Source organism: Macrotis lagotis, chromosome 2 (assembly GCF_037893015.1).
Source record: "Macrotis lagotis isolate mMagLag1 chromosome 2, bilby.v1.9.chrom.fasta, whole genome shotgun sequence".
Classification (NCBI taxonomy): Eukaryota; Metazoa; Chordata; class Mammalia; order Peramelemorphia; family Peramelidae; genus Macrotis; species Macrotis lagotis.
The window spans coordinates 28,379,077-28,398,823 of NC_133659.1; the positions used below are offsets into that span (position 1 = coordinate 28,379,077).

The following is a 19,747-nucleotide window of genomic DNA, read 5'->3' on the forward strand; positions in this document are numbered from 1 at the left end:
CATCAATAAAACATTTGGTGAGCACCTACTGTACACAAGGTTATTAGTAGGAGTCCATGTCTTTTAACAGTATCTTAGTGCTACTTGAATTACTGTTCAAAAGATCTCAGAAGCCTTTGTGGTTGGAATTATTTGCCCAAGGCCATCCAGGTAGTCCAGTGGCAGGGATTTTGGGACTAATTCCAAAACCTAATGCTCTTGCCATCGAGTTTGCAAATTTAGCTGAAGAAAAAAACAGATGCTTTTCTCCTAAAAGCAGTCATTAGTGGGCCAGGACATTCTTAAGCCAAGGCACTATAGCTGTGACACCTGAACCAAGTTAGAGGCCCACCTGTAAATCAAAGAAAAAAAAATGTGAGCTACACGCATATTTCTGTGTGCCCTTAAAAGATACAAAAAAAGAAACAGAAATTAACTGAAGTCCAAACTAAAAATTAAGGATTTGACATGCTGGTGGAAGAAAAAAGTAATTAAAGAAATTTTGAAAGTTAGTGAATTAAAAAAAATAATAAATTATAGCACCCATCTGTGCCAACACGGACATCTGGCGATCTGTGGAGTCTTAATTACCTCTTTACGCCATAGGCCATATTAAGCAAATTGTCCAGCCTGAAAAGAGAAGGAGGGTCTCGGGGTTAATTTCTCACAGATGGCAAGATTGAGCAATGGAACGATTTATTCTGATGGCCCCCTTCTCAGAGAAGAGACGCTCAAGCACTTCCCCCAAAAGGCCTCCAAAGAGCACTGCGAGTGGCAGCTGCCCCTCTTGGGCCATCAACATGGTAGGAAGCCCAGTGAAGAGCCACTGGGGGCTGGAGGAAAGCCTGCTCAGTCTCCATCTCTCCCTGTCTCTCTTTGGGTCTGCCTTAGCAACTAAAAAATAACTCTCTGCCCCACTCCACCCTTTGGGCCTTTTTTTCTTAATTTTTGAATTTGGGTTGGTTATAAACATTTAAAAAAATTTTTTTTAACTATTCACCTTTCACTGCAATCAAACTTGTGGAGAAATGATTTCTGTCTAAAAGAACCCATGACACACCCAACTGTATGTAATCCCTTTTTGGAGGTGAGGCTGGGCTTAGTAGGGCAGAAAGGAGAGAGGAATACAAAACCCAAAGCCACCAGCTGAATGCTCCCCCAAACCACCCTGGGTGAAAGGCTGGCATGCTCTAAGACACCTCCTCCTGGCCCTCCCTCCTGAGAAAATAAGCTCACACCCTGGGGCAGCAGTAGCCAAGGTTTCCGTTATTAGAAACCTCCAGGAGAGGGTATTTTATTTTACATGAATACTGCATGTGCACTCTCACACAAAGTAAAAATTAGATGACTCGAATGCTTGGTGAGGAAGAAATCATTAGCAATTTCAGCTCCCATTATTATTCCTGGCAATGGAAAGGACTCCAAAAAAGCTAATTGTCTCTCTTGACCCTCACCCCACCCCTCCCAGGCCAGTCCTTCCTGCTACATTCCTAGGAGATCCTGGGTGATGAAAACCACCCTTTAATTAAGGGAGGAGAGTGAAGGGAGTAGGGGAGGAGGAGGGTTGTGGGGGATGAAAGTGCTACTGGAAATATATTAAGGGCCACTAAGAGAATCACTACCCTTCCCATTAAACACAGACCAAGCCTTCAAATAAGCAAATAATAAGAATTTCCAATCCTCCTCCCCCCCATCCAAAAAAAAGGGGAAGAAGCTACCCAGGGCTTCAGTCCATCAAAAGCAAGCATCCAGTGGGGTAATGATCCCGGGAAGCTAATTAGGCTTGGAATAAATTGTGTTCTAGGGCTAGGTCACCAGGATCCTTTGGTAGATATGGGAGCTACCTGCTGGGGAGCAGAACCCTAATTCTGTCCTCTTTGCCTGGACTATCCCTTAGGGATGCCATGAGTCACAGAAGGGAAAAGGAATCTTAGGGGTCAGGAGGTCATCCAGGCCCCACCACTGTCCAAAGTCAGGGTGAACTTATGGCCTCATTTAGTAATTAAGTTCACTACATATTGTATTGCTTGCCTTCTCAATGGGTGGAGAAGGAGCTAGAGGGAGGGAGAGAATTAGGAATTCAAAATTTTAAAAAGTGAATATTAAAATAAAGTATAATAAAATTCTCTCTTTCTCTATCTTCCCCTCTCCTGGTCCCTTCTATTTGTCTTTCTACATAGTCAAAAAATAAGAGCTGAGGGAGACCTCAAGTCAAGCCCAGTCCCTTTCATTTAACAGAAAAGGATCTGATCAGTCTGTTCTAAGCTCTTCCTCCCTGGACTCTGGAGGTCTTGCTCACCCTTACCTGAATCTCTGGGCCTGGTGGTGCAGAGGCCCCGGGTAGCGTCTGTTGGGTGACTGATAGAGCTGAGAGAGCAGGGCCTGGCTGGTCTTCTGGCTGGGGTTGTTGGCAAACTTCACAGTAATGGGTTCTGTAGCCCCACTGGGTTTCTGGCCATTCAAGCCTTTGATAGCTTCTTCTGCCTCTATTCTCTTGTCAAAGCGGATAAATCCCACACCACGAGAAACACCTGAGCAGGGAAGAGACCAGGGTTAAAAAGGAGGCTAAGAAACAGAAAACAGAAGAATCCAGACAAGAAGGAAGAAAACACAGAGCTCCATCTCATCTCTGAAAAAGTGTAAGCTCCTTGAGGAGAGAAACTTTGAGCACTCAATAAATGTTTACAGATGGACCAACTGATCTCGTGTGGCAGACTGCATGCAATAGGCACTTAGTAAATGCTCTGTCAAAGTCTAAACTGAATCCATGGTGGCTACGAAGAGGAACACCTTGATGAGGTAACACTAGTCTTGAGAGGTCACACCCAGGCCTGGGATGCTGAGGAACAGAGAAAGAAGAGGGCTGTGTCCACAGGGTCCCAGGGTAGAGACAAAAAACAAATCCAGCTATTCTGGGTCCAAATGGGAGCTCTCTCCTACCATTCTGAGAGGTTGGGTAGTTCACCCAAGGTTATCCAGCTAACAAATGACAGGGACAGAATAAGGACTTGGGTCTAATGAGTCGGTCGGGGGAAGGGGACCCTACAGCTGTTTTTTAGAACAGCCAGAGGACGCAGGTCTGGGGGTCAGGCCTGGGGGGGAACTAAGACTGGAGGGACACCAAATCTGGGTTCAAGTCTAGCATCTGAGGGAGGGATGAGCTGTTGGTCTTGGTCCAAAGAGGAGGAGTAAGGAGGGAAATCTTCAAAAAAGTAGACTGAAGCTTCTTGTCAGGGTAGCTTCTTAGCATATGGAGTCTTCCCAAAGGAGAACCAAATGCCTGGGTAAGGTGGATGCCCGCTTGTTGGGTTGCTGGTGTGACCTGAGGCTCCAACAGTCATTTCTGGCAGTGAGCCCTAGTCCTCCTCCATTCTGGATTCATAGAAGAGGCTCCTTTTGATCCACAACTAAGGTCTCTGCCAATCACATTAAACACCTTTGTGGCAAACCGCTGATGGTTGCTCTTATCAGGTCCAGCCTGCACTGGTATGGGATATGGGTGCGAGGAGCTGCTGGAAATGGTCTCCCAAGAGAGGTGGGACCTTCATGACAAGGTGAGAGTCTTATGTCACCTTCCTCAGGGCAGCTCCTGATCACCTGTATCCTCACATATCTTGTCAATGCTGAGTCTATTATCTGGGATAGGTATATACAGCTGGATCACTAATGGAGTTGGGGTTCAAAGAAAAATGACAGCTTATGTAAAAAGGGGTTATTGGCTTTAACTTTTTCAGTTATAAGACCAGATTTTAAATTCCAGCTTTGCCAACCAGCTCATTCTGTGATCTCAAGGTAAAGTAGTTTTACCTCTCTAGGTCTCAGTTTCCTCATCTGTAAAAGAAGATGCTGAAATGAGCTAAAAAATACTCTAATTCAGTCAGTTGCCTTCATTTATTTGTTGCTAAGCAAACTAGACATGAAGGAAGCTGACCCTGTGTCTGTGAATTTACACACCCACCTTCTCCTTCAGTAAATACTGACTGGACCTGGATGGAAAAGCCTATACTGATTGTATGTATATTTGTGTGTGTGTGTGTGTGTGTGTGTGTGTGTGTGTGTGTGTATATATATATATGTATATGTATATATATAAAATCTATATACACATACACACACACCCCCATACCTCCCTTGAATATAACTCAAGTCCATACAACGTAAGCTCCCTGAGAGCAGGGACCAAGTCTTCATTTGGTCATTCTTTCAGCAAAGCCAAGTTCAGAGGAATGCTTCTAAGATACTAATTGGATTGATTCATTGCCTGGAGATGTCTCTGGCTGGGAGGAGGAAGACTCCTCACCAGAAGCTTAGCCACCACACCGGAATGTGCTGTGATTTAGGATTTATACACTCCAAGACTCTTGGGATCAGATTTCAAACTAGAAGGAAGTTGGAGGTCACTGAGAGTGGGCTTCCTCTTTCCATCCTTGCCTTGTCTAGAATGTTAGGCTTCCTTTAAGGGCTCACCTGGTCCCAGGCACTCCCCGCCCTCTGCTACCATCCACTGTGTCTTTCTTATCCCCGCCTAATATTCACGGTTGTCTCTCTGTTTAGAACGTGAGCTCCTTAAAAGCAGAGATGCCTTTTTTGCTGTTTGCTGTTGTTGCTGTTGTTGTTTGTATCCCTATGGTGTAGCATTGTTATTTGTAAATGCCTTAATTGGATTTTTACAGAGAAGGAAGCTGAGACCCAGAGAGGTCACACAAGGAGTTTCTGAGTTGAGATCTGACTCCAGGTCTTCCAATGCTACAGCTGGTGCTTTTTGTATCACTTGTTTCCAGAACAGGAGAGACAAAAGGATTTATTAAGGCCCTACTATGTGCCAGTTAGGAAGCCTAAATAAAAAAGTTGTCTAAAGGTGTTAAACTAGTTGCTGTCTGTGCTTGGTGAATGGACTGAAAACCCTGGTGAAATTATGAATCTGGATGCAGGAGGGTTAAATAAGCCCACTTGACTGGTCCCTTAAACCCAGCTCAAAGGAGCTAGAAGCAGAGCTGGGAACAGGGCCTGTGCACTTCAGAACCATGGACAGGGGTGGGGGGGGGGGCAAAGGAAAAAGCCCTCAAATGAACCTGTGACTTGATCCACTAGGATGCGGGAGGTGATGATGCGGCCATACTGGGAGAAGAGCTGCTCCAGTTCTTTCTGGGTCATGGTTTTTGGGAGGCCGCTGACGTACAAGTTTGCATCCCGGATGGATGCTGAGCTCGGACGGGCGTAGGAGACCTGGAGGGGTAATGGGGTGGGGGTTGGGGAGGGTGGAAGAGAAGGGAAAAGAAATGGGGGAGAAGGGTGGAAGATAAGGAGAAGAGGAAGAGAGAAGAGGAATAGAGGAGGAAAAGGAGGGGGAGGCAGGATGAGCAGGAAGAGAAGGAAGAGGAAAAGAAAGAGAAGCCAAGGAGAAGGGAGAGAGGAAGATGAGTGGGAGGAAGAGGGAAGAGGAAACAGGAACAAGAGGGAGATGGGGAGGAGGAGAGAATGAGTACACCTTAGGCTACTGTGCCCACAGCCCAGCCACCCTGACCCTCCCCAGTCACCCAAGCTCTCCACTGACCCAGCCTTGCCTGCCAGCTTAAATAATTCCCTTTTGAGGGTCCTCACATGAGCCAAGGAAGCTCTCGTCAACGTGAAATGAAGCCAGCCCACGCCCAAGGTTCTTTGGAGCGTGAATCGGCAGGTAAAGGAACCACCAATTCCACCCCCTTATCTCATACACAGAATCTGACACCTCTGAGCCTCCCTGTCATCTTCCCCTACAAATTCATGAAAGATACCAAGTTCCTGACCAACTCCATTCCTTTTTCTTCCCAGTTCTGGCTAATAGAGCTCAGTGAGCCACCCCACCCTCTCTCCCAGGGCACATCTGTACCAGGATGGGTCAACCCAGCCACCTTCAGAGTGACCCCCAAGGAGGCCAGACCTCAGCAAGCCAGATGAGGCAGTGGGGGAAGGAAGAAAGAGCTCTCTGGTGCACCAAAGAGAAGGTACAATTTCAGAAAAAATTATCTCCCTGGATCTCTGTGAACTGTTTTCTTCCAAAATGCTAACAGAGACGTGTAAACAGATCTGAAATTCCATCTGCAAAGAGCCAAATCTGCAGTGTACACATAAGCAAAGAACATTTCAGTAGTCATTAATTTTAGATTTTTTAAAATTTATTTTTATTTTTATTTTTTTTTAAATTCAAAAGACAAACAACACCCAGTGCCGGCGAGGATGCTTTGTAGCCAGTCTCTCCCGCTCCAGCTATTTCTAGGGTGGCCACAGCTCAAAATAGAGCTGGCCGGCTCTATAGCCTGCCTGCTGCTGCTGCCAATGGACAGCGGCCTGGCCACCAGAGCACACCTGAACAAGAAGGCTCATTTAACCTAGAATCTGACTGGTACATGCATGCACACCCATGTACAGAGCCTGGTAAGAACAGAGAAGCAGTCAGTGCAGGAGAGATCAAAGAAGATATGTTTTCATAGAATGGGAGCAGGCACATTAGGGAGAGAGCCCAGGTCTGGTGGTCAAGTGTCCAGGGGGCCACTCTCCCCTCTGTACCCTACCACTGGGCCCCAAGTCCTTCCCAATGACAGAAATGACGGCTCTGTTTCTCTGATCTTCCCTAAAAATAGACACTGACTCAACAGACAGAAAGATGGGGTGAGAGTGACTAATGTTCACTCTGCTAGTGGAGGCAGAGGCGGTGGTCTCTAGCATCTGGCTCTGGTGCTTTGGGATGGGGGGGGGATGACAACAGGGTCTTTAAATTCATTATGAGCTGTTGGCTACTCCATCAAAGAGACATGGGCAGATACATGGGTTGATGGTTGGTAAAAATGAGCCCTCCCAGTCAGATGTGATTCAACCAAGGAGTCCACAGCAAAAAATTTAAGAGCTTCTGAGAAGCAGAACCTAGAAGGTCCAACTTCAGTCCTTGTCTTGGCCCCTCTAAACAGGCATAGGGAACATTCTAGAAGCCCAGAGAAGCAACCCAGGATCAATCAGATGTTGAGGCTAATCTTCAGGGGTATCTATTATAAGGGAGGCACAGGTGAATCCCAATCTCATACGTATGCCTGTCATTCTAGCTTCCAAGAGAGGCATAGTCCATCTCCCTGAAGAGCACCTTTCCCATTTCCTACTGTGGAAGTCAGCAGAATTCAGAGAAAAGGGATGTTTTTTGTTACTCTTATCTATAAAATGAAGAGGCTGAACCACAGAATTATAATCCCAGAATCAACATTTCCTAAAGCCTTCCGCTGGGTGCTAGCCACCGTGTGCTTTACAAATGCTGCCTCACGTGATGCCAGGTGCTGAGAAAAAGAACAAAAGAAAAACAATAAAACTCATCTCCTGAATGACATCCTTGAGAAATGGGCATCTAGCACCTGCTTAAATGATGGAGAACTCATGACCTTTGGAGGCAGCCAGTGGAAAGGCTTCTCCTATCATAGGGGGCAGAGAGCATCTCCGAGGAAGCCTCTATCAGGCTTCTTTCCTACCATGTGGTTGCAAGCACAGGGAAGAAGACAACTTGACACAGGGACAGGCTTTGGGAGTCTGCCCCTCTGTCTGCCTCCAACACATTGCTTGGGGCCTGTGGGGAGGATAGACTGCCCAGAGCATCTCAGCTCTGACAAAGTCACATTAAGAACCTCATTTACCCCAACACTTTCAGTCAGAGGTTAGGAGAGTGGTAAGCATGTAAGGGGTTATGAGGCCAAATGTGTGTACCCCACATGAAAAGAGAAGGATAACGAGAAATGCAGCCTTAGAGGTGCTAGTCAAGCAATTACTCAGCAAGCTGAGTCAAACAGTCCCTGCCCTCAAGAAGTTTCCATTCTAGAGAGGAAGAGTACATGTTCCCAGACAGTAGGTAGGCCAGAATACAAAATAAAGTGACTGAAAAAAATTAGCAACTAGAAGAGACAGGAAAAGTCTCAAGCCTGGAAAGGAGCTATGGGTTCCAAAAGGTGTAAGTGAAGAGTGAGAGTGAATGAGCAAGCAAGAACATGAGAGAGTGCAAGTGTATACCAGACAAGAGGGATAGCGTGTGCAAAGACAAAGAAGTGGGAAGATGGGTCATCATAGACCCATGTAGGGAAAAACATGTAGGCTGGTCTGGCTTCATTAATGGCAATTTGAGAATCATAGAACCTCCAAGCTGCAAGGAACCTCAGAGGCATCAAATCCAAATGACAGCTGAGCCAAAGTCCCCTTGATGGTGTCTCTGACAAATCAGAGCCATTCAGTTTCTGTTAGAAGATTTCCATCAGTGGGGAGTTCACTCCCTTCTGATCCCACTCCTCCCATTTTCAGATGCTCTAAGGGTGGGGGAGCTTCTCTTCACCAGAAACCCAAAGTTGCCTCTCTTCAACTATGTCATTCAATGCTGCCAGTATCCAGATGATTAGGACCAGCCCAGAAACTGAATTCTCATCTGTAATATGACAAAAGGGGTCCAGGGTACCAAACGACTCTGCATCCTCAGTGACTGGACCAGGCTTGTGACTGACAGTAAATGAATGACACTACATGACACACCTGTCTTGTAAATTGGGGAGGGGAGGGGGCAGTCTTGAGCTTACTACAGAAGAGTATGGCCCTACCTTTGGAGTTCTGGAATTGAAAGAGATATCAGAATAGAAACCTGGCTCTACCCTGGTGCTGAGGAAGAATGCCCATATCACTCACATGCCCAAATGGGCATCTAGCTCTATGGTAGGATAATTGGATCCTTCTTGCTTTGGGCAGAAGAGAGCCTATTCTTCCAACTGGCAGGGCTGGGGGGGTATGAATATTAAATGTCTTGACTCCTTACATATATTCTGTATCTACTGTTTACATGCTATGTCCACTGATAGGATAAATGTCATTTCAGGGCAGGGGCGGTCTTTCCTTTTGTCTCTGGATTCTTCTAGATGTAGTGACCGACACAGGGTAGGGACTACTGTGGGGGCATAGCGGTAGAATGCCAGACTTGGAGTCTGAGACGACCTGAGTTTACATCCAATCTCTGACTTTTTTTTTTTTTAGTTTTTGCAAGGCATTGGGGTTAAAGTGGCTTGCCCAAGGCCACACGCAGCTAGGTAATTATTAAGTGTCTGAGGCCGGATTTGAACTCAGGTACTCCTGACTCCAGGGCCAGTGCTCTTATCCACTGCGCCACCTAGCTACCCCCCTGACATGTTTTTTTGGGTTTTCTACAAGGCAGTGGGGGTAAATGACTTGCCCAAGATCACACAGTTAGGTAATTATTTTTAAGTGAGGTCAAATTTTAACTCAAGTTCTCCTGACTCCAGGGCTGGTGCTTTATCCACTTGTGCCACCTAGCTACCCCTCTTCAACGCTTTTTAGCCATGTGACCCTAGACAAATCCCTGTTTGCCTCAATTTTCTCAACTGCAAAATACAGCGAATAATAACTCTTCCCTCTCTGAATAAGTATCAGGGTCAAACGAGATAATAACTTTAATGTGCTTTGGTATAAGGCCTTGCTCATAATAAGCACCACCAAAATGTTAACTGCTATCATTATGCTTATTATTACTTGTTATTATCATATAACAGGAATTATATAGCACTTTAAAGTTTGCAAAAAGCTTTGCAATGTCATCCCTTTTGATCCTCACAACAGTCCTGGAAGGAAGGTGCTATCCCCATTTTACAGATGAGGAAGACAGACAAAGGCTAAGTGATTTGCCTAGGGTCATACAGTTAAATATTCTGAGGTTGGATTTGAACTCAGGTCCTCCTGCCTCCAGCTTCAATGCTCTATCTAGTGCTACCTAATTGAGTTATAGGATGATCCTTAAAAGTATTAGAGAAATGAGTGTTTTTATTACTTCTCTCCATAGCAACATGGCCGGCCCCTTGTTTTTGGTCCAAAACTAAGTTTTCATCAGCACGGGGAGTTCCCAGTGTGTAAACTCCCTCCACTAATGTGGCCCATCAATCATTGGTAATTCAGAGTCTTGGAAAAGTTACTACAGATTAAGAACCTATGAGTTAAATCGTCCTTGGGGTACTTTCCGGGGCTCATGCCTATGATCACAGCCAGATCTGAGAGGTAGGAGTAGGATAGGGAGAGAAACATCTGGGGCCACTTTACTTTGTACCAGGGACTCTCTCCATAAATTTCCAGAAAAATTGGTCCTTAACAGAGAAACAAGAGACACCATTATAACGCCAAATTTATACATAGACCCAAGTTAGACAATGTGAAATCATTTTAATTATAACATGGAGGCTCTTATTTAAAGAAGGTAAGGATCAAAAGGAAAAAAAAGGGGGGCCAAGAACTCCAGTAGCAGCCAATAGCCTCCCCAACCACTGCTCTCATCACACACACACACACACACACACACACACAATCCCAATCACCAATCTGAATTCAAGTTCAGAGCTAGCAATGATATTGTGCTTTAATGTATACATCATCTCCTTTGGGGTCCCTAACAACCCTGTGTTGTTGCTGTCAAGCTGTTTTCACTCTGTAGCAACATTTGGGTTTTTCTTGGCAAAGATACTGGAATACTTTACTATTTCCTTCTCCAGCTCATTTTAATTATGAAGAAACTGAGGTAAATAGGATGACATGACTTACTCAGGGTCACAAAACTAGTATATAACAACCTTTTGAGGAAAGCATTATTATTATTCCCTTTTTATAGATATGGCATCAATATAGGTAGCTTTGCCCTGAGTCACACTGCTATATCTGAGGCAGGATTTGAACTCAAGGTCTTCCTGCATCCAGATTTAATATCTTATCCAATATACCACTTAGTAACTCACAAAGAGTTAGAACTACTGAAATAACAACCCTTAAATGCCAACTCTGGGGTAAAAATTGAGTTCATCTGTCTTTTTCCATCTATAAAGGACCCTGGGAAAAAGACCATTAAGTTCATTTTTTTAAGGGAAGGTGATAAGTGAACAGAAGGAAACCATTTTGAACAATCCTAGGAAGATGATTTTTAGAATTGTCAGAAAAAAAGTATAAGGAAAGACAGGTGTCATCAGAACAGAGATTTGGAAGCCCCCCTGGGGACCATCTCATCTGCAGGCTCCAACTGGAGAGAAACATGCTCAACTAACAATGCTGGGGAATGGCCCATAGCTGTGGCTGGAGATGGGTTCTCCCACCCACAGCTGACTGGGACCTTAAAGGCTTTCAGCTCTGGCTCAGTCTCCTGAAACCTCATCCACATTTTTCTCCTTCAGTGACCTTCAAAATACAGATGATGTCCCTCTCTAGAGCAGAATGTCAGTTTTTGAGGGCAGCAGCTTGATGCCATTTCTGTAATCTAGGTGCTGAGCCTTTTAAAAATGTCTGAGTGGAGAGTTTTATCACTTGTCAGAACTGGAACAAGTCTTAGAGATCATTTCATTCGACCCTCTAAGCTTTACAGAGAACAAAAAATGAGGTTGAAAGAGAAGGGAATAGCCCATTAAACACAACTACTCAGTGTCAGAGCTGATCCTTCTGGTATCAAGTTCAAGATTCCTTCCATTTTATCTTATACAGGAATCTAACAGTCTCTCCAACAAGGATCATTCAGCCTTTTCTGAGACACTTTCCCTGATGAGCAACTTACTACCACACAGTCACTATCCACTGCAAAGCAGAGTTCCCCCCTTCCCCCAGACTGATACTTTTGTAAAGGTAAACTAGGTGAACAATCTAACCCTTAGTCACTGAATGGGTACTGCCTTAGACAAACAGAGACTGGAAAGACCTTAAGTGAAAAAGATTAAGGCCATCACCACCCCCTCTCTTGACTCTCATCTTGCCAGTGGACACCAATGACTCTGAAGAGTGATGCTGAATACTTTGCTCATCTCTGCCACACTTAAACCCAATTCACCCTCATGTCAAGACATCACCCTTGTGATGGCACTGGTTTTCTTGGAGAATGAAGGATGAATAACCACAATTACTCAAATCAGTCCATTTCTCCCTTGTACTTCTACTTCCGTAGCAGCCAAACCTGACTGGTCAATCCCAGGGAGTCTTAGCTAGTCAAAGAGATCACCCCCCCCCAAGTTGGCCACCTTCTTCCTCCCGCAGGCTTGCAATTTAGTTTTGCTAACCCTTATGACCAAACTTACCTTGCCTCCCTATGCTAGAGCTCCATCACTATCCCTCCCCTAAAAAGGCCTGAGCTAACAGTCAAGGGGACCAGGAGTGACCTTGAATGACCCACAGCAACAATCCTTAGGCTGACCCTTGAAGGGTTAGAAACCAGTTGCCCTGAGCTAGACTCCCCCAGGCAGGACACCCTAGTGCCTCTAGTTCTACTCCACCCAGGACTTTATTGCCAGAGCCTTGACAGTGTGTTCCAATTGTTGTGAGTGATGGGCATGTGGACACACTCTCTTCCCTCAGAGACAGGAACCTCCTGGAAAGCAGCCTTCAATGGCATTGGCTGATTTGTCCTGAGCCAGGATCTGAACCCAGCTCCTCTTGACTCCCATCTCCAGGCTCTCTACCCATTATGCCACAAATGTCTCATTCTTCTAGACAAATATGCAACTCTTCAAACCCAACATTTGGCCCAAACTTCCCTTTCCAGCCAGTCCTTGATTTTATCCTGTTTTTTCCAGGCTCCAAGCCCTTGTAGGCACCATCTTCCATATTTAGAATGGCTCTTTTGACCAACCTTGTAGCATCATCCATTTATCAAACTCTCTCCTTTAAGGCCTAGGTTTGGTACTACTACTCTTGGTCATCACCCCCTCCAAATACCAAAGTGATTCCCTCCATCCTTGGGTCTCCCAGGTCTCTCCTAAACACTGTATCCCATTCTAAATTACTCCATGTGATTGACACAACCAATGATACAGGCACTTCAAGGTTTGCCAAGTTCTTTACAAATCTATACTATAATGCTAAGGCTAATAATGGCAGCTGACATCAAGCATGGGCTAACTGTGGAGCAAGGACCATGCTAAGCAAGCACTTTACAATTATTATCTCATTTCATCCTCACAACTACTTAGGAAGGTAGGTGGCATTATTATCCCCATTTTAAAGATAAAGGAACTGAGGCAAGCCTCAGGTTAAGCTACTTGTCTAGTGTCACACACAGCTATTAAATATCTGAGAGAAGATTTGAACACAGGTCTCTGACTCAGTTTCTAGTTCTCTATGCACTGTGACAACCAGATGTCTTTACCAGCATCACAGGGCCCAAAGAAAGAAGTATTTAAATAGGTTTAGAGCTAGAAGGGACAGTCCAACCCTCTCTTTTTACAAAAGAGGAAACTGAGGCCCAAGCAGGTTAAGAGCTAAGTGACTTGTCGAAGGAGGAGGGGTAGGTTTTGATTCTGTGACTCCAAATTCAGAACCATTCCCACTGGGCTGTACTGCCTCCCACACTTGAACCTAAAGCACCATAAAAATGCAAGTGAATGTCTTCCTCCCCTACTGGACTGGAAGGCCAAGGGTAGGACTCTGCCCATCTCTATCTTTGTATTTCTCCAGCAGGAATTCCAAGTGCAAGTGATGCCTCCTTCTTCCTACCCCTGCATGAATCTCAGACTTAGAATTAGAAAGCTCTGGGATACCTGTGTGACTACAGGTATGTTGTTAACCCTTTCTGGTCCTGTTTCCTCACCTTAAAATTAGTATTTTAATATCTGTCACAACTTCTTGACAGGGATGTGGGACTCAAATGTGGTGCTGTCTATACAAAGGGCTTATTCAAATTTCAAAGAACCATGTCAATGTCTGTAATACACTATGATAATTAGCACAATTTAAAAAAAATCTTCATTAATACAAGAATCCCCCCCCCCCAAGGAAAAAAATTTAAAGCAAAAAGGAACAATCCCTCAGGTCAAATTGGCCACTTCCAAAAATATATGTCTCCTGCTTCAGTCCCCTTAGATGCAAGCTTTATCACTAAATTGATCTGATAAATATTTTTATTATCTGTGCTTGTGTCTTACTGCCCACTGGACTTTTGGCACTTGGCCCCACTGGCATCTTGGGTCTCCCTCAGCCAAAGCTTTGCATTCAGCACATGGAAGATAGAGCTCTTTACATACCCCCATTGCCAAAGAAAAGTGAAAACCCTAGGAGCACCCCTAGATTTGGTCTTGTCAGATCTCTTTTGGGACACTTCAGGCCCCCATCTCACATACCTAGTTTTCCCTAGAGCCCTCCCTTATCTCCCCTGGCTTCAGTGGAGAAGAGAGAGGCCAAGGGCAAGAGAGCTTCACCTTTTCCTGGAGAAATACCATTGTAGAAGGTGGCTCTTCAGGAAAGCATTAAGCACAGGTGAAAGATGTAAGTGCTGGCACTTCAGGTCAAGAGAAAGGACTTCTTGGTGGAAGCAACCAAGGCCATTTATCATCATATAGCTAGATCATGAACTGTGGCCATGGACAAGGGAGAATGAGGTCAAACTGATTTTATAAAAATGCCATCATTTTTGACCCTTCTGGAAATAGGCAAGAGTCAACAGGGGACTGAAATGAGCTCATCCAACAAGGTGCAAAAGAAAGCAAGTTCAAACCAGCTGGTGCCCACCTCAGAGCAGAGACAGAGGCCTTCAGGCTGTGATTAGAGCTACATCACAGCCCCATCCTGCACAGAATTCCTTCTTCATGAAGCTGAATGCTAGTCTCCCTGCTCTTCACTCTTGATATCCCATCATCACCCATCTGCAAGATTTTTCACAGGTTCTCCCCCCACCCCAGTCCTGGGATGCACGCCCTCCTCCCTCTGCCTCTTGAGAATCCTTAGGTTCTTAAGCTCATGCTGATCCCCTCATCCGCTACTGCCATTCCCAGTAGACGGGGGTTGAAGTAAGCAATAACTATGTGAGGAACACTATCAACTTTCAAAAATAAGAAAACAAAATGTTCTCTCCTCTCCAGAGGCTTACATTTTAATGTCATCCAGTCCTTTTTCAATTGTATCTGACTCTTTGTGACCCCGTTTGGGGTTGTCTTGACAGAGATACTGGAATAGTTTGCTGTTTTCTTCTTCACATCATATTACAGATAAGAAAACTGAAGCAAAGAGTGAAATGACTTGTCCAGGGTCACACAACTAGTGACTGAGGCCAGGTTTAGAACTCAGGAAAATGAGTCAGGAAGCACCAGGACTTGTTTTCTACTGTGCCCCCTAGCTTCCCTACATTCAAATAGGGGAAGACAAAATATAAAGGGGAATTAGAAAGCAGGGGACAGTGATGCTGGTGCAGGTGTGGAGAGAGGAAGAGGAGCTGGGACTGAAGGGAGCATGAGTTGTGGTCCTCATGAAACAATGCTGACAGCAGGGACTCCACAATCAGGAGAAAAGGCCCAGGGGAAGAAAGCTCTCAGGGCAGGCAAGGAAGGGAGGTCAGGAAGGAAGAAGGTAACTCTGGAGAGTGAGATGTATAAGTGAACACCTGCCCATCTCTCTGTATGTTTCCTGTAACTACTTCGATGAGTATAGATGATTTTTCTTAATTCAGTGTAAACTCTTTGAGGACAGAGACTTTCCTTTTTAGCTTCTCAACCTGAATGCCTGGAATATGGAGGCATTTAATTAATGTGTACCGATTGATGGTTAGACAGCTTCCTAAAAATTTGTATTTTTATAAACTGAATTACTAGATGGGAAGCTTGACGAAGATACCCCTAATCTGCTGATTCCTATTACCACCATTATCCCCTAGTCTAGAGATACAAGGCTTACAGTCTTAAAGGGTTTTTAATTTCGTTACCTCTTTACAAGTTCTAAAGTTCTCTAACCCAAAATGATGGAATGAGAGGACCATTGGCTGACCAAAGACTGACCAAACAAGCCCCTGATGGGGTGGCTGCAAAGAGAGATACCTTCTATAAATGAAGTTGGGCAGGAAATAGCTAAACTAGAGACAGTCCTGGCAGTGAAATAAAGAGTCAACAGTGGAAGACTGCAGCTTTTGAGGGGGAACAGCAACTGAACTCTTAGGTGGGGAAGGGGAGCAGGAGGGGAATCTTTCTCTTTTTCTCTTCCTCCTTGACCAACTTTGATAACTTTTTTTTTTTGGTTTTTGTGAAGCAATGGGGTTAAGTGGCTTGACCAAGGCCACACAGCTAGGTAATTACTGTCTGAGGCTGGATTTGAACTCAGGTCCTCCTGACTCCAGGGCTGCTGCTCTATCCACTGCACCACCTAGCCGCCCCTTGATAACTTTCAGTGCATTAATCTGACCAACAGAAGACATTGCACAAGCAGGAAAAGGTCTGTTCTTGAGACAGGTGACAACTCTGAGGAGTACAAGTGCTATGACTCATGTGAATTTTCTGGTCATTAGAAATTGAGATGTAGAAAGTAATAGGCTCTGGGACCCTAACTGACAAACTTCCTCAGAAGAGCTGCTACCCTCAATGGGGGACACTCTAAGAAAGAAAAGGATACCAGGGTCTTGCAACACTACAAATGGCAGTGTCATCTGTGTTTAGTGTACTGTGTGTGTGTGTGTGTGTGAGCACACTTTTCCTACTGATGCTCTATGTTGCTGTAGTGTTATTATTCCCAATTTAATAAGAAAATATCTTATCATCATTGTTTTTATTAAGGCATCTCAGTAAATGTCTTTCTGAGCTATGTTCTTTAACTGACTATTAAAGGCAAACATACTGATGGGGGCTCATGAGCTTTTTAATTTTAGAAGTGAAGAGCCACAGAGAATTTTTAACCCAGGATAGCTACTCTTCAAGGTTCTACCAGGTTAAGTTGGGGAGGGCATAACTAGCCACAGAAGGGACATAATGTGAGTTCTACTTTAAATGTTATTAAAATGAATTGAAGGGTATAGTTCCAATACCTTAAGCTTAGGAATAAAAAGCAATTTACCACTTTCTCTTAGCTGGAACCCCTAAACTTCATTCTGCTCAATCTACTCTGCAAACTTCTGCTAGTCTAATTTTTCAGAAACATTATGATACCCCCCTCAACCCCAGTCAAGAGCCTTAGATGGTTCCTCACTCCATAATGGCATCCAAGCTAAACCTAGGGACTGGATGGTTTACCGAAGTCTTCTTTAGATTCTATCATTTTTATGAACTTCCCAGGTCCAATCCTCTACATTATTTCCTGTAATCTGGCCTTTCTCACTTCACAGAAGAAGTCTCATAATCCTTTATCATCACCTTTATCCCATTTCTGTGGTTTCCTCTAGGATCTAACTCCAACCCTATCCTCTCTCTCAAGCCTCCTCAGTATATCTCCCACTCACTTTTGACCAATATATGCAGGTCTACCCATCCCTAAAACAGACTTTCTTTGCCTCAGCAACCAAACCAGTGAAAACTCCCATTTCTATTCCCAGGATGCCTGGGTGGACAGGCCTTGAAAGGTCACCCAGGCAACCTCTAGTCAGATAACATGAAGCATTCATCCACTTTCTGGGTGGAGACCCGCCCCCACCACCACCACCACCACAGGTAACAGGGAGTTTAAGACATTCTAGAGCTTTACTCTACTACAGGCCAGTTCAAGCTGTCAGTACAGTGGACTGACTAAAATTGAGCTGAAATCTGCTGACTCTGTGACCACCAAGGTGAATAACTAAGCTCCCCAACACTGTTCTTATCGCCTCTCCTCTCACTTCTCAAAGCATCTGTTCTGGCTAACTCTTTCTCCCTCTAACCTCATCCTACTCTACCCAACGGCTCCTCTTGCTTCACTTAAGAGACTGAGACCATCTGGATCAAGCTTCCTGGCTCCAGGCTCCATTCCTGTAAACTTAGAAGTACTGCTTCTCACCCACTCTTCCCCCACCCTGGCCCCAGCAGGAGATCCCTGCCCCTCCTCCTTGAGCCCCCCCCCCCCACATGTATATGCAGCTCCTTCTCAAGGCAGTCTACAAACATGCTGAGGTCTCCCAAATCCCCAAAATAAACCTTCCCTTGACATATCTACTTCATCCAACTAGACCATCCCACATCTCTCCTCCCCTTCACTGTCTCTGCCCAACACTTCCATCACGACACTACCCACACCCTCCTAGACTTGTTACCATCTGGTTAACTGGCTTTTCCTCTCCTTGTCATGCCCCCTCTATTCACTGCCATTCTACCAAAGTGGTGAACCTGAAGGCTGCAGAGAGCTAAGTCCGATGACCTCACAGTACAGACATGGTCAGCTACCCCCTCCTTTCTTAGCTTTAGACAAGTCAGGTTCCTGATACCTCTTTCACCTCTCTAACTGCTTCTCCTGTCTCCTCACTCTTCCTGAGTCCCTCATATGGATATCCCTAGAGGATGGACCCTGAGCCCTCTTCTCTTCTCTCTATGCTCTCACTGGGCTCTAGGGTTCTGGCTACAGAGAGGATCCCAAATCTCTATCTCTGAGTTTGAGACCCAGCCCTAACCCTCTTCCCTTTCCCAACAACACCTCTGTAGCTTCAAACTGCCTATGTCTTCTCCAAACCTCCCCATGGATGACCTCATGGTCTAGGTCATTCCCTGTTGTGGTGTATTCAGTTATCAATTCCACCTCCATTATCTCCTACCCCCAGACCTTCCTCTCTTATTCCCAAGGCTTCCCCATCAGCTGTCTAAACTACTGAAGTAGTTTAAAAATAAGTTTTCTCAGGCCTTCCCTTTCTCTGACCACTGAACCATCCTTTACAGGCAGCCAGATTTACCTTCTTTACACACAGATCAGTCCATATCACTCACTCCTCAAAACCCACCAGTGTCTCCCAATTGTTTTAAAATAATGATGACAGCAATAACAGATAATATTTATGTAGCACTTTAAAATTTATGAAATGATTTACACATTTGTTCATTTGTTCTTTTCAATCTTATGAAGTAGAACACTGGCATTTTTCATTTTATAGATCAGAAAATGGAGACAGAGAAGAAGCTAAGTGGATCACACTAAGTGTCTGAGGCAAGCTTCAAATTTACACCATCTTGACTCCAAGTCCAAAGCTTTAGCTACTGTAATACTCAGTTAAACAAAATTTAAATTCTTCCACAATACGAAACCACCCTTTGTTTCCATTCTTGTGTAGGCCTACTGCCCTCTGACTAATCTATGCTCCAGCCTGGCCTGAGGACTTCTGAGCAGACTGCACCTTATGCCTACAATGCCTTCCTCCTCAGCTCTACCTCTTTCTGTTGGATTTCTCTTCAGTTTCTGATATCCAACTCCAATGCCATTTCCCTCAGGCCCACACAATGGTAATAATAACTCACATTTACATAGCACTTTTACTCACAATGCGGCATTGCAAATATTTTCATCTCCCCAGGACTGCATAGGTGGGTGGAAGAGGTAGGCTTTGAACCCAGATCTCCAGACCTCAAGTCCAGTTCATTGATGGGATAGTGAAGACACCTGGATTGATTAAAACGGGTGGATGTCCAGATAGTCTTGGGGGGAGGAGGAGAGAAGACTAATCAGTTCGTGAGCGCCTTGTACTTTGTCAAATAATGGGAATATAAATAAGAACAAAAAGATCTGACTTCAAGGAACTTCCACTCTGACCACCTGGTCAGTATCTACTAGGCCTTTCCAGGATCGATTTACATCTGCCTAAAGAATTTGCCTAAGCATCTCAGGAAGCTGACAGAGGTGGAAGCACAGATCCAGGGAGTACGATTCAAAACAAAACGGAGCAGCTGGCAGGAAATGAAGAAAGAGCGGCAAGGTCTCATCCCTCTAACAAGGAAGGCATTGGAGGGGTTTTCTGCTCACTCTTCCAGCCCTACTATCAGAGGAGAGGCAAGAAGGATACTGAGGGAGTGCTGAGTATCAAAGCTGCAGCGATCTCCAAGAA

The 19,747-nt window shown here is 44.9% G+C and overlaps 1 protein-coding gene across 2 annotated transcripts in view; it reads right to left on the minus strand.

Annotated features, from left to right (window-relative positions):
- ELAVL4 (ELAV like RNA binding protein 4) overlaps positions 1-19,747 on the minus strand; it is a 137,820-nt gene that overhangs the window by 2,994 nt on the left and 115,079 nt on the right. The window contains exons 4-6 of one of the 2 annotated variants that reach the window (XM_074221482.1): positions 5,052-5,205; positions 2,285-2,510; positions 571-609 (exon numbers count right to left, since the gene is read on the minus strand). In XM_074221482.1, the coding sequence (XP_074077583.1) occupies positions 571-609; positions 2,285-2,510; positions 5,052-5,205 (419 nt within the window). The remainder of the gene's footprint in view (positions 1-570; positions 610-2,284; positions 2,511-5,051; positions 5,206-19,747) is intronic. The other variant, XM_074221483.1, reaches the window with a different exon arrangement.